At 49.1% G+C, this 15,201-nt stretch overlaps 1 protein-coding gene across 1 annotated transcript in view; it reads right to left on the bottom strand.

Annotated features, from left to right (window-relative positions):
- Nucleotides 1-1,170: 1,170 nt before the first annotated feature.
- The window catches only part of FBP2 (fructose-bisphosphatase 2), a 36,292-nt gene continuing 22,261 nt past the window's right edge, over nucleotides 1,171-15,201 (bottom strand). The window contains exons 5-6 of the mRNA XM_007448283.1: nucleotides 9,706-9,855; nucleotides 1,171-1,371 (exon numbers count right to left, since the gene is read on the bottom strand). Coding sequence (XP_007448345.1) covers nucleotides 1,171-1,371; nucleotides 9,706-9,855 — 351 coding nt within the window. The remainder of the gene's footprint in view (nucleotides 1,372-9,705; nucleotides 9,856-15,201) is intronic.

Below are 15,201 nucleotides of genomic sequence, written 5' to 3' on the forward strand. Positions count from 1 at the left end.
CACGGGCTCTAGAGCGCAGACTCAGTAGTTGTGGCACACGGGCTTAGTTGCTCCGCGGCATGTGGGATCTTCCCGGACCAGGGCTCTAACCTGTGTCCCCTACATTGGCAGGCAGATTCTTAACCTCTGTGTCACCAGGGAAGTCCCTGGATTTTCTAATATTGAATCATTCTTGAATTTTGGAGTTAAGCCTGATTTTGTCCTGATGTATCTTTGTTTTAAATATTTCTGGATTTGTTTGTGAATATTTCATTAGGTATTTTTGGCCTCCAGGTCTATAAACATATATAGCAACTCTTGGAAAAGCAAGCTGAGATTTCTGATGCATATGCCACCCCGTCCCAATCTAGACATAATTTGGACAAATGAAGGGTTATTAACCAGTGCACTCTGGATAGGGCCTAGGATAGATTAAAATATTTCCTGAAAATATTAAAAAGGAAAAGTCAAGAGGTTGAGAAGAGTAGGTATTAATTTTTAAATATTAATTCCAATTAGCATGTGGCTTTGTCAATAGGTGACCACATTTTTCTATTCAAATAGTTGTTGGTTATCCAAATAATTGCTCCTAATAAAGGCTTGATCCAAAATTTTAGAATTTAATACCCATGAGATTTCTAACTCAAAACCTATCCACAATAAGACAAAAACTTCTAAGAAATTAAGTCAGCCGTTTATATATTTAAATATATATAATGTATATATTTATATACCTTGAATATATATAAGTATATATAATAAGTATATATATAAAATATACATATCTATTTTATAAGAAAGGAAATTAATCACTATAGGACTCAGACACTAGGTTCAAATTTTAAGCAAACCAAGACAAATTCATAACTGATCTCTGTACCTTTTGCCCACAGGTGGATAGCTGCTGATTACTTGGGCTGATAGAATCACAGCGCTATTTGCCACTGTTCATGACAGAAGACAAATCAAAGTTGTTCTTTTCACACGTGGGTTTTATTTTTAGCCCTTTACACTGACCACAGACTCGCCTCTGGCTTCTAGACTTGTGAGCACTTGGCTGCTGCTCTTCTGGGTGTGATTTGGTGGATTTGCCTTTTGTTTCTCATCACCAGCATTCACTCACCTATCATTCATCTAGGGTCCTTAACAAGGTACAACACAAGGAGAAGAGGCCTTGAGGGGTCAGACTCACTACCTGCCTGCCTGGTTTTTCTGTACACAGGTGAGATATTCCTTCACATCATCCGGGGACCCTAGAATGAGGGGGACTCGTTGGTGAATGGCCTCAGGCTTCACGTCCAGCACAGGCTGGGTGCCTGTGGTTGCCATGCCTCCTGCCTGCTCGATGATGTAGGCCACAGGATTGCACTCATACAAGAGCCGGAGCTGCAGAGGAACAGAGTCAGGTGGACAAGTGTTGCAAGTTGTCAAAATTCCCAAGCCATGCCCCTAAAGCTCCACGAGGAATTCCAACTACTCAACTGCTGTCTCATTAGTGCGAGTGCATTTGCGCATCTCAGCGGAGCTGGCTGCCCGAGCCCTATACTCTCCAGGAGGCGGGTGCCTCAGCGGATGCTTATCACCTATGCCTCTGGGGACACCTCTGGTCGATATCTGCCTGTCTTGTGACCTTTGTGCTTATGCAAGCTTGGCCTTCTCACTTGGGAGTATGAGATCTAGGTATTCATTTCTCTCTGGTTCCGCAATGAGGTAAACTGACTCTGCGGGGCCCGGTTAGGAGCCTCTATAGGCCAGGCCTTATGGCCAGTCAAGAGTCAAGCTTGCATGGGATCGGAAGGTCACCTCGGGAGTGCTGGCCAGTCTCTCAAGATAACCACAGTGTCCGGCATCGTGGGGAGGAACATCTCAAGTGTCGACTTGGCCGAACAGTTTGCTGGTGTTTAAATGGCCTTTCCTTTTGGCACCTTAGACTAAGTTAGTTAACTCTCTCGTTGCATGCTCTCCCACAGAATCCTGTCCTTCCCCTTTCATAACAGTCCGGACTCTGAAGTTTGTTTAACACCTGCCTTCCTCATTGGACGCCCTCCCTTGAGGGCAGGGGAGGGGTCTGTCAGGTTGGTCTTTGTGGCATCTCCATTCCTAGTACTGCCTGACATGTAGAGAGTGTCCAAACAAGGCTACCGTGTACATTGCACAGGGGCTCCCAGTGGAGGGCAGAAATGGGGGGGGGGGGGGAAATCAGCCTGCACCTTTGTTTGCCAGGCCAGGTACATGGGTCCAGGGCCGAGCCTGTTCTGAGAAAGAAATGCCTTTCTAAAAGGCACTGTGAGAACTAGTGGGTGTCTGTCCTGTGTCCAGTTAGAATATGGTGAATTGAATTGAAATGGGCTGAATGAATGTCTTTTCTGGGTCTACTTCTGTCATTATGTTCTGACTCCCTCCCCATCCCCTGACCCACAGCAGACACACACACACACATCACATTAGATTCAGGGTGACATTCTAGCTACACGCTCTGACTCAGTATCGTCCTATCTTCTCCTTCCTTCCACCACAGGTACAAAATCTGTAGTTAAAAAATTTTTCTCCTTTTCTGCAATGCGCTTTCAAAGTGGTTGATCTAGCTCTGTGCAGCCTTTTTCTTTCCATTCTTTTCTTGAAATGCATTTGTTAAAACTACTTGGAGAAAATAGTTATATCTTGTGCTGATTTTTAAATTATTGTTATTTCAAAGAGAGGAACAAAGTATCTCCAATCTGGGTTGGAGAGCCACGCATCGAGGAGAAAGTAACTTAAGACTGTAGAGGGCATTTATTGCCATTTTGGGAAAACAGCATACCATGCTTTTGTTTGTATCATGTTGATTCAGATACAATAAATAAATAAGTAAACAAATAAATAAGCACAGCATTCTTGCATAAAGTTTGTCTCGGAGGCAAGGTTTGTTCTGACCTTAAAATGCCATTGTTGTAGTAAACGCATCTTAAAACACAATGTCCGGATATTCATGGTACCTTGACCTGCAGGCCATGCAATCTATTTTTTTTCCACGATTAAAATCTACACTGCTCTACAGAGACAAGCGCACATAGGAGAACCCAACCACGCACCCACACACACAAATGTGGTCACAGAGACCTTGAGAGCTAAAACATGGAGGTCAGAAACCAATGATACTTTCAATATGGTGCTATGAATATAGATTTATATATGCAATTATACATGCTTATGGAAATGTTTTTGTAATTATATGTGGATATTTTAAGACTCATTTTAAATCATCTTAATAATTAGTAATAATTAGTCTTAATGTTCTCCCCATTGGAAATGAGTACGTGACAAGAGCAGTTCTACTTAAGAATATCCACATTAAAAAAAAAAAAATAGGGGGGCTTCCCTGGTGGCACAGTGGTTGAGAGTCCGCCTGCCATTGCAGGGGACACAGGTTCGTGCCCCGGTCTGGGAAGATCCCACATCCCACGGAGCGGCTGGGCCGGTGAGCCATGGCCGCTGAGCCTGCGCGTCCGGAGCCTGTGCTCCGCAACGGGAGAGGCCACAACAGAGAGAGGCCCGCGTACCGCAAAAAAAAAAAAAAAGAGGGGGGCTACCTTGGTGGCACAGTGGTTGAGAGTCCGCCTGCCATTGCAGGGGACACAGGTTCGTGCCCCGGTCTGGGAAGATCCCACATCCCACGGAGCGGCTGGGCCGGTGAGCCATGGCCGCTGAGCCTGCGCGTCCGGAGCCTGTGCTCCGCAACGGGAGAGGCCACAACAGAGAGAGGCCCGCGTACCGCAAAAAAAAAAAAAAAGAGGGGGGCTACCTTGGTGGCACAGTGGTTGAGAGTCCGCCTGCCATTGCAGGGGACACAGGTTCGTGCCCCGGTCTGGGAAGATCCCACATCCCACGGAGCGGCTGGGCCGGTGAGCCATGGCCGCTGAGCCTGCGCGTCCGGAGCCTGTGCTCCGCAACGGGAGAGGCCACAACAGAGAGAGGCCCGCGTACCGCAAAAAAAAAAAAAAAGAGGGGGGCTACCTTGGTGGCACAGTGGTTGAGAGTCCGCCTGCCATTGCAGGGGACACAGGTTCGTGCCCCGGTCTGGGAAGATCCCACATCCCACGGAGCGGCTGGGCCGGTGAGCCATGGCCGCTGAGCCTGCGCGTCCGGAGCCTGTGCTCCGCAACGGGAGAGGCCACAACAGAGAGAGGCCCGCGTACCGCAAAAAAAAAAAAAAAGAGGGGGGCTACCTTGGTGGCACAGTGGTTGAGAGTCCGCCTGCCATTGCAGGGGACACAGGTTCGTGCCCCGGTCTGGGAAGATCCCACATCCCACGGAGCGGCTGGGCCGGTGAGCCATGGCCGCTGAGCCTGCGCGTCCGGAGCCTGTGCTCCGCAACGGGAGAGGCCACAACAGAGAGAGGCCCGCGTACCGCAAAAAAAAAAAAAAAGAGGGGGGCTACCTTGGTGGCACAGTGGTTGAGAGTCCGCCTGCCATTGCAGGGGACACAGGTTCGTGCCCCGGTCTGGGAAGATCCCACATCCCACGGAGCGGCTGGGCCGGTGAGCCATGGCCGCTGAGCCTGCGCGTCCGGAGCCTGTGCTCCGCAACGGGAGAGGCCACAACAGAGAGAGGCCCGCGTACCGCAAAAAAAAAAAAAAAGAGGGGGGCTACCTTGGTGGCACAGTGGTTGAGAGTCCGCCTGCCATTGCAGGGGACACAGGTTCGTGCCCCGGTCTGGGAAGATCCCACATCCCACGGAGCGGCTGGGCCGGTGAGCCATGGCCGCTGAGCCTGCGCGTCCGGAGCCTGTGCTCCGCAACGGGAGAGGCCACAACAGAGAGAGGCCCGCGTACCGCAAAAAAAAAAAAAAAGAGGGGGGCTACCTTGGTGGCACAGTGGTTGAGAGTCCGCCTGCCATTGCAGGGGACACAGGTTCGTGCCCCGGTCTGGGAAGATCCCACATCCCACGGAGCGGCTGGGCCGGTGAGCCATGGCCGCTGAGCCTGCGCGTCCGGAGCCTGTGCTCCGCAACGGGAGAGGCCACAACAGAGAGAGGCCCGCGTACCGCAAAAAAAAAAAAAAAGAGGGGGGCTACCTTGGTGGCACAGTGGTTGAGAGTCCGCCTGCCATTGCAGGGGACACAGGTTCGTGCCCCGGTCTGGGAAGATCCCACATCCCACGGAGCGGCTGGGCCGGTGAGCCATGGCCGCTGAGCCTGCGCGTCCGGAGCCTGTGCTCCGCAACGGGAGAGGCCACAACAGAGAGAGGCCCGCGTACCGCAAAAAAAAAAAAAAAGAGGGGGGCTACCTTGGTGGCACAGTGGTTGAGAGTCCGCCTGCCATTGCAGGGGACACAGGTTCGTGCCCCGGTCTGGGAAGATCCCACATCCCACGGAGCGGCTGGGCCGGTGAGCCATGGCCGCTGAGCCTGCGCGTCCGGAGCCTGTGCTCCGCAACGGGAGAGGCCACAACAGAGAGAGGCCCGCGTACCGCAAAAAAAAAAAAAAAGAGGGGGGCTACCTTGGTGGCACAGTGGTTGAGAGTCCGCCTGCCATTGCAGGGGACACAGGTTCGTGCCCCGGTCTGGGAAGATCCCACATCCCACGGAGCGGCTGGGCCGGTGAGCCATGGCCGCTGAGCCTGCGCGTCCGGAGCCTGTGCTCCGCAACGGGAGAGGCCACAACAGAGAGAGGCCCGCGTACCGCAAAAAAAAAAAAAAAGAGGGGGGCTACCTTGGTGGCACAGTGGTTGAGAGTCCGCCTGCCATTGCAGGGGACACAGGTTCGTGCCCCGGTCTGGGAAGATCCCACATCCCACGGAGCGGCTGGGCCGGTGAGCCATGGCCGCTGAGCCTGCGCGTCCGGAGCCTGTGCTCCGCAACGGGAGAGGCCACAACAGAGAGAGGCCCGCGTACCGCAAAAAAAAAAAAAAAGAGGGGGGCTACCTTGGTGGCACAGTGGTTGAGAGTCCGCCTGCCATTGCAGGGGACACAGGTTCGTGCCCCGGTCTGGGAAGATCCCACATCCCACGGAGCGGCTGGGCCGGTGAGCCATGGCCGCTGAGCCTGCGCGTCCGGAGCCTGTGCTCCGCAACGGGAGAGGCCACAACAGAGAGAGGCCCGCGTACCGCAAAAAAAAAAAAAAAGAGGGGGGCTACCTTGGTGGCACAGTGGTTGAGAGTCCGCCTGCCATTGCAGGGGACACAGGTTCGTGCCCCGGTCTGGGAAGATCCCACATCCCACGGAGCGGCTGGGCCGGTGAGCCATGGCCGCTGAGCCTGCGCGTCCGGAGCCTGTGCTCCGCAACGGGAGAGGCCACAACAGAGAGAGGCCCGCGTACCGCAAAAAAAAAAAAAAAGAGGGGGGCTACCTTGGTGGCACAGTGGTTGAGAGTCCGCCTGCCATTGCAGGGGACACAGGTTCGTGCCCCGGTCTGGGAAGATCCCACATCCCACGGAGCGGCTGGGCCGGTGAGCCATGGCCGCTGAGCCTGCGCGTCCGGAGCCTGTGCTCCGCAACGGGAGAGGCCACAACAGAGAGAGGCCCGCGTACCGCAAAAAAAAAAAAAAAGAGGGGGGCTACCTTGGTGGCACAGTGGTTGAGAGTCCGCCTGCCATTGCAGGGGACACAGGTTCGTGCCCCGGTCTGGGAAGATCCCACATCCCACGGAGCGGCTGGGCCGGTGAGCCATGGCCGCTGAGCCTGCGCGTCCGGAGCCTGTGCTCCGCAACGGGAGAGGCCACAACAGAGAGAGGCCCGCGTACCGCAAAAAAAAAAAAAAAGAGGGGGGCTACCTTGGTGGCACAGTGGTTGAGAGTCCGCCTGCCATTGCAGGGGACACAGGTTCGTGCCCCGGTCTGGGAAGATCCCACATCCCACGGAGCGGCTGGGCCGGTGAGCCATGGCCGCTGAGCCTGCGCGTCCGGAGCCTGTGCTCCGCAACGGGAGAGGCCACAACAGAGAGAGGCCCGCGTACCGCAAAAAAAAAAAAAAAGAGGGGGGCTACCTTGGTGGCACAGTGGTTGAGAGTCCGCCTGCCATTGCAGGGGACACAGGTTCGTGCCCCGGTCTGGGAAGATCCCACATCCCACGGAGCGGCTGGGCCGGTGAGCCATGGCCGCTGAGCCTGCGCGTCCGGAGCCTGTGCTCCGCAACGGGAGAGGCCACAACAGAGAGAGGCCCGCGTACCGCAAAAAAAAAAAAAAAGAGGGGGGCTACCTTGGTGGCACAGTGGTTGAGAGTCCGCCTGCCATTGCAGGGGACACAGGTTCGTGCCCCGGTCTGGGAAGATCCCACATCCCACGGAGCGGCTGGGCCGGTGAGCCATGGCCGCTGAGCCTGCGCGTCCGGAGCCTGTGCTCCGCAACGGGAGAGGCCACAACAGTGAGAGGCCCGTGTACCACACACAAAAAAAAAAACTACAGGAGAGTAAGGGGACCTCTTTTTCAAAACAGAATGATCTATTTTCTTTCCATTTTTAAGTGCAAAAGTAAACATTCATTTTAAATGGAAGAAGAAACCACAACATAATGCAAATTTTTAAAAGCTGACTCACACTATACTAAACAACATAAAATCCAGAAAAAAAATATTTTTATTAATTAACTACTTGATATGCTTTTTCCCTTTAAATTTTCTTGGTTGTACACTCTTTGATTGCCTCTTCAAATGACAGTGCTTTTGCAATAATTTCTACAAAGAGAGTTGGAATGATCCGTTTTCAATAACACATGACCATTGCACATATTCACACAAGAGAAAGTGAAGAACCCTATAACCTCAACTTCCAGAAACCACTATTAACAAGATGGCACATTTTAAAGACATTTTATGCATACATACATACTATGTATATCTGTGTGCATAAATACGTTCACATATATATGTGTATTTTGTGGACATGTTTCACTACCAATATATAAAGAAGCACTTACCTTCCTAATGGATGAATAGATGTGTGGCACAATATTTCACTAGAATATTGTGGATGCCCCCAACCGGTCCTTCCTGATGGATACAATACTTCAGTTGTTCCTTTGTTGTTGTTATAAACAATGCTGCAGTGACATATCCTTGTTCATTTATCTTTTTTTATTTGACCTATTAGTTCTTCAGGATCAGTTTCCAGGGGAAATTTAGGATTAACTAAGTCAAAAGATTTGAATATTTAATATTTGAAATCATATTGCCAGATTGCCTCACCCCCAGAAAGGTTGTGGCATTTATGTTTCCTTTAACATTTTATGAGAGCGCTTATTTTCCCACACCACTGAGCACTATTCATCTGTTAGATCTGTGCAAATCTCATATGTGGAAACAATGCTACATTTTAATTTGTATTTCTTTTTTATTAACATCTTCCCATTTGCTGACTGGATATTTGTTTCTTCCATGACTTGCACTATTGTGCCCTTTGCCTGGTTTTCTGTTTGTGTGTTCATCCTTGTATTTAGGTGCTTGTGTAGACAGACTGATCACCTGTTGTCAGTCATGTGTGGTGATTACTTTTTTTCTCAGTTTGCAACGTCTCCTTCAAAAAGATTTATGGGGGCTTCCCTGGTGGCGCAGTGGTTGAGAGTCCGCCTGCCGATGCAGGGGACACGGGGTCGTGCCCCGGTCCGGGAAGATCCCACATGCCGCGGAGCAGCTGGGCCCGTGAGCCATGGCCGCTGAGCCTGCGCGTCCAGAGCCTGTGCTCCAAAATGGAAGAGGCCACAACAATGAGAGGCCCGCGTACCGCAAAAAAAAAAAAAAAAAAAAAAAAGATTTATGGGTCTTTTTTCATACAAGTTTGGTTTTTCAGTGGTAAAATATGTATCTTCCTTTATGGGCTCTAGAAGAGGCGCATTTTAGTTTAGAATGGGAACCACCGTGAAATCATCTCCAAGACTGGGAACTTGTAAATAATTTTGACTTTATCAACCTCACAATTCATATCCTGTTACTTCTGCCCTTAAGATGTCTAACAGGTTTGTGCATGACACCAAAGGAGAGGTACAGGAGACTGCACTTCTAAGAATTTTGCTTAAAGAACAAACAGAACAGAGAAAGAAGAAAACTCTCTAAAGCTTCCGTTTGAGGCAGCAGAGGCAGGTCCCAGCACCCTGTTGACTAACTGCTTTGGATCCTCTGGAATCCTGAGCCTTTTCTCCCTGGAGCTCGTGAAGGGCTTCCAGGGACAGCCAGGCTGGTACATCACACCACTGCTTTTCCAGCCACTTCCAGTGTAGGTCAGACTTCACATTCTTGATCTGAAAATGCTCTGACTCTTTCTGTCTTGAAAGCGCTCTTTGTATGGCAGACATACATACTGGATTGTTTGGGCTATATTTTTTGTTTGTTTGTTTGGAGTTTGTTTGGAGCAAACTTGGAGTAAACACCAGGCCCTGATATTAGAGCATATGAATGGTACTTTTAAATGTAATTATTCCACCTGAATACAATTACGTGACCAGAATCAGCACAGGTGGTAGCTTAGCAGAAAATGACAGGGGAGATGCTCTGACCTGAAACTCTGGATTTTGAAATATTGGTCTCTCCCTTCTTCATAGACAATTTCTCCTGGACAAACTCACCTGGAGAGTATGATCTATAGTACGTAAATTTTAGTTATGAAAGACATTTATTGCTTATGAAGAAAGTCAGGGTTTGCCATTCTCATATGGTCCAGAGCCATAAACAGGGGCATCAACCTCTTTCAGCCAGGCCCCGACAGCCATCCCCAAAACAGGAACCCACCGAGACAGCATTCCCCCTGCTTCTGCCTTAGCTTTCTTCACTCACCTCGGGAAATTTCTTTTTCTGCACATATTCTGTGGTGGCAGCATCAAAATACTTGGCATAGCCCTCATTGAGGCTGTAAATCTTTCCTTTGTTTTTAATCTTGACATCTTTTTCCACCAGGACAAATTCACCAAGAGCCTAGAAAGGTGAAGAGAAACACCAGGAAGAAGAGAGATACCAGGAAACAGAAGCCAACAGCACACACCAACAACCAGAGAACAGTAGAAGATGTGGGTCTGCTAAAAGAACCCTGGGGTTTGCCAGGTCCTCTGCAGCCTGCCCAGTGATGCTTTTATAAAGAACAGTGACAATATGCAGCCTGCACAGGCAGCTCAAGCAGAGATATAACAAGAAATAAAATAATTCAAAAGAAAAAGAGGGAAAATTTCCTTTGTAACTTCCACCGTAGCTAGGTTACTCATTTGTAAAGAACCTAGCTGTATTTATCCCCCAAGTTCTCACCCCTGGTTAATTCCTAATGTTTTCAGGAAGATTTGGGCCATCAACAATGAGAGGCAGAAGTTACTCAAATGGGATTTGTCATGAAGGTGGGGGATGCAGTTAGACCACTAATTTGTGGTCCAGTAATTTTTCTTTAATTTATTTATCCTGTATTTCCTATAATGTTTTTGCCATCCTCTTCCACATTCAGTTCAGCTTTTCTTTTTGGGGGGGGGGGGCACCGCATGGTGAGGCATGTGGGATCTTAGTTACCCAACCAGGGATCGAACCTGTGCTCCCTGCATCGGAAGCGTGGAGTCTTAACCACTGGACCGCCAGGGAAGTCCCCAGTTATTTTGTTTATCTTAACGACTCAATGTTGGAAACCATTCAAAGTTCCTTGTATCCCAATACTCTTATATGGATAAAGACAAATCCCTTCAATCAGAAACTGTATTCGCTCAGCATGAGGAACAGTTGATAAAAAAATGTTTTTTAAATCCTCAGAATTAGAGTGCTGACAGTCTCATCCCTAGGAATGTAATTAGCTAGCTGCAGATTCATTTTGAAAGGCTGGATGTCTCTCTAAGTCACTAGGAAGAAAATCAGACCCTGGAAATCTAATCAGTTTTGATTAAACTTTGAAGACTGAGAAAATAAAAATCCCCCAAGATGACAGCTCACAGCTAGAAGGCTCTGAATGAACGTCTACAACACTCCCACAAAGAGACAAGGCCACACTGACCGTGTCTGAAATAAGACAATGATGAGGATACTCCAATGCAAAAACAACTCAACACGCCTCTCTTCTGCCAAATGTGAGTGATGAGTGCTTCTTTACCAATGAATCTTTACCCTCACTTTAAACTTCCCACCTCCTACATACAAACTGAGATACATCATCATTCATTGTACCCACATCTAGACAACACCCAATCCAGAACTGACCCTCCCTTTCTCAAATACTCCTTAGAATCATCAAGCAAAACCCCAAGTGCTATAATAAGCCCAAGCCAACCCCCTCTTAGCACGATGCCTCACGGTTCCTCCAGAGTGCCTTCTCCCTTGCTAGTAAACCAGCTTCTTATGTTGTGGGTAAGTACTTGATGGTCTCTGGATCATGAGCTTTAATCACTTGCTCTGGACATTTGTTGCTTTGGAGCAGCTCAGCATTGAGTTCCACGTCCTAAAAGTACCCGAACTTCCTTTGAATAATTAAATTTTCTCATTGGATGTCAGTCTAAGAAGACTCTAAGCTGGGCCTCCTCTAGCCCAAGGTCAGGCAACTAACTGAGCTTAACAAATTACATACCCCTTCCTGGCATTTGAAACCTGAGCAAGAGACACAGCATCAGGGGTGGTGTCCAGACCAGACAGGCTGTCCTGTGGGACCGTTCCTGTGAATCCTGCTTCCCAGACCTGCCCATCTCTAGCCTGGGGCCTGAGCTTTCCCATTAATACAGTAAGTCCTTTACTTAGTTTAGCCAGGATCCTTTTCTTTTTGTTTATCAGCAAAGATCAAAGACAGATACTGTTGTCTAAATAATGTCTTCACTTATTTATCCACCCCAGGGGCTGTGGGTGTAGACACTCAGGCCCCTGGAGAGTTGTTCCCTATTGTGGGATGGAGGAACTGGCTGTGGAGCCTTACTCTAACCTGGAAAATAAATGCCTTTTTCTGACTGTGTGATCACTGGCACTCACTGAATATTAAAAGGGCCTCCCACAGGGCTTCCCTGGTGGCGCAGTGCTTGAGAGTCCGCCTGCCGATTCAGGGGACACAGGTTCGTGCCCCGGTCCGGGAAGATCCCACATGCCACGGAGCGGCTGGGCCTGTGAGTCATGGCCGCTGAGCCTGCATGTCCAGAGCCTGTGCTCCACAACGGGAGAGGCCACAGCAGTGAGAGGCCCGTGTACTGCAAAAAAAAAAAAAAAAGAGAGCCTCCCACAGCTTTGAGAAGAGGGTACCTGATTATCAGGCACCATATCCTTGTCACCCAGAAATGATATCTGCTATTTGTAAACAAATGCCTTGTCATTGTGGCTTATACCACAGTTGAGAGTTTGGTTAACGTGAGGCGGTCCCTCCACGCCTGAACAAAATGTGTGCTCTGACAAAATCAAATTACCAGTCCTGCAAACTCACAGATCAGGCAGGCTCTTGTTGCCCCACCAAGGAACTCTGGCCTGTGAGGCCCTGCCTGAGTAACCTGCTGGCCACCCTCTATGGTTTCTACCTGTGACAATTGCCATAAGGTGCTTCAACTTGAAAACAACCTTTCAAACTGGTCCTCAGCTTCATACACTGGGTCCTTACTCAAGTGTCCTTTGTAGTAGGGCGATGTGATCCAAAGGGTTTTCAGGCTAATAAAGAGAGCTAAGCAGAGAGCATGCTATGGTTCGTCTCTTCTTTCTGATGTGTAATCAAACTGTCTGGCCTACCTGTATCCAGAGTGGGCCCCCCTATCGTGACCGAAGGTGGAAAGCATGAGCTGTGTCTCTAGAATCCTTCAGCTGGACCCCTGAGCCAAAGGCACCTCCCTACTACCCTTAGAACCATTCAGAATGTTCTTGGAGATATTTTGCTTATAATCGAGAGAGTTTATTCAAAATTGTCTGGTATGATAGTTAAGCACAAAACTGCCTGTGAATTGGTGTGCCAAGGCCACTTCCTCTGTGTGTGCGTTTATGTGTGTTTATGTGTGTGTGTTGGGGGGGTGGGTAGGGGGAGGAGTCCCACACATACTGTTAAGGGAACCACTGACAGAAACCACCCACCCTGGTCAGGTACCATAGTAACCACTTGCATGAGTTATCTTACAACAGGAGGTCCTGGTAAGGAACCTGGAACTAATAAGCTACCGCCAACCGGAAGAATTCGGTAAAGGTCAAAAGGAGAGAGGAGACCCCAGTGCGTATATATATCCTACCAACCTCCCAGAATCCTTCTTGCTGGAATCCTTCTTGGCTGAGCGATGCAGGCACCACCAGGAAGGACCCTCAGTCAGAATGATGGGTCAGAGACAACCCCGAAACTAATCCCATAAAACCCAAGACTGTGAGCCACATGGCAGAGCAGTTCTCCTGGGGTTCCCTTACCCTGCTACTCTCCGCCTGGGCGCTCCTTCCCAAAAGTCTCTTGCTTTGTCAGCACGTGTCTCCTTGGACAATTCATTTCCAACTGTTAGACAAGAGCCCACTCTCGGGCCCTGGAAGGGGTGCCCCTTCCTGCAGCAATTCTCGGACACCAGCAGTATGTCTGAAATTCAACTCAATTCTGACACTATCTACACAGAGATAGCATCAAATTCTACAAGTTAAGGGCTCAGTCCTAGAAGTCTGTCCTTTCCTGAAGTGGGGACACTTCAGACGCCAGTTCCAAACCCAGGTTGTCACCTATAATTCTGACCGGCCATAAATCAGAGGTTCCCAGGATGAAACCAAGCAGGGCCCTGTGGGGCTCCCAGGCATAGAGGCCTTTCTGTCCCCCATTTCTTGCAGGCAAGACTCCAGCCTGCATGACTTTCCCTGAGTTCCAAAGGGCAGATTCGAATAGTTGCTAATTAAGAAAGGAGCAGCCATGAAACCACCTAAGGTAAGATAAAAGGGACCAGAGAAGCTCATCAAGATTAGAAGACCTGACCACCAGAGACCCCGCACAACCCTAATCTTGTCAGCAACCCCACCCTTTTGAAATTTTACAGAAGAAAGAATGCAAGACTCTTACTGCCCTGATCCTTATCACATACCTCTGACAATGACTCCAGACTATAAGACCCCTCCCTATGCCCCAGGGAGGGGGGCACAGTTCTTGAGGCGCTAGCCTACTGTGTTCCCTCTTTGCCTGGCAAAGAAATAAAGCTTTCTTTCTTCTCCACAACTCTGTCTCCATATTTCTGTTCAGCATCAGTACACAGGAAAGCCAAGATTTGGGCATCAAGGACCTCTTTTTCAGGTCAGTTAATTTGCTACAGTGGCTCCCAGAACTCAAAGAAGCATTTTACTTACTAGATTACTGGCTTCTTATAAAAGTCTATAAACTCAGGAACAGCCAGATGGAAGAGATGCACAGGGAAGTGGTGAAGAACTCCACTGCCCTCTCCGGGCTCACCACTCTCCTCAGTCTCAACCCAGAAGCTCTCTGAACCCAGTCCTTTGGGTTTTTATGGAGGTTTCATTATACAGGCATTATAGGCATGATTGATTAAATCGTTCTCAATTGATTCAACCTCCAGTCCCTTTCCCCTCCTCAGAGGCCAGGGGGTGAGATTGAAAGTCCCAACCCTCTAATCACATGGTTGGGTCCATTGGAAACCAGCCCCCATCTTTAGGAGCCTTCCAAAAGTCACCTCATTACCATAACAAAAGACACCTTTAGCACTCTCAGCACTTAGGAAATTCCAAGGGTTTTGGGAGCTGTGAGCCAGGAACCATGGATGAATAACAAATATATGAGGAATATATTTTGGTCATCTTGAAACCGTGCACCTCAGATTGGGCCTTGAACCCCTGTGCCAGAACTCGAACACAGCCTAAACCCAGACTGGGACTTGAATCCACACTGCTAGGACTCAAACCTGGCCAAAACCCAGTCTTCCAACTGAGATCCCACACCTGGTTTCAGGACTTAATGAAGCTCATGTTCTTGATGTCTCACTGCAGAAAGAATTCAGTGAGAGACAAAGTGATAGGTAAGAAGTGGATTTATTTAGAGAGAAACACACTCCACAGACATCTCAGAAGGTGAGCAAGAAACCAGGGTATGGGGCTGTCAGTTTTTATAGGGGTGGGTAATTTCATAGCCTAATGAGTGGGAGGAGTATTCCATCTATTTCAGGAAGGGGCGGGGATTTTCAGGAATTGGGCCACTGCCCACTTTTTGATCTTTATGGTCAGTCTTGGAACTGTCATGGACACCTGTGGGTGTGACATTTAGCTTGCTGATGTGTTACAGTGAGCATATACTGAGGCTCAAGGTCTAGTGGAAGTCGACTTGTCCGCCATCTTGGACCCTTATGGTTCTAATCAGTTTAGGTCATGTCC

Source organism: Lipotes vexillifer, unplaced genomic scaffold (genome assembly GCF_000442215.2).
Source record: "Lipotes vexillifer unplaced genomic scaffold, Lipotes_vexillifer_v1.1 scaffold252, whole genome shotgun sequence".
Classification (NCBI taxonomy): domain Eukaryota; kingdom Metazoa; phylum Chordata; class Mammalia; order Artiodactyla; family Lipotidae; genus Lipotes; species Lipotes vexillifer.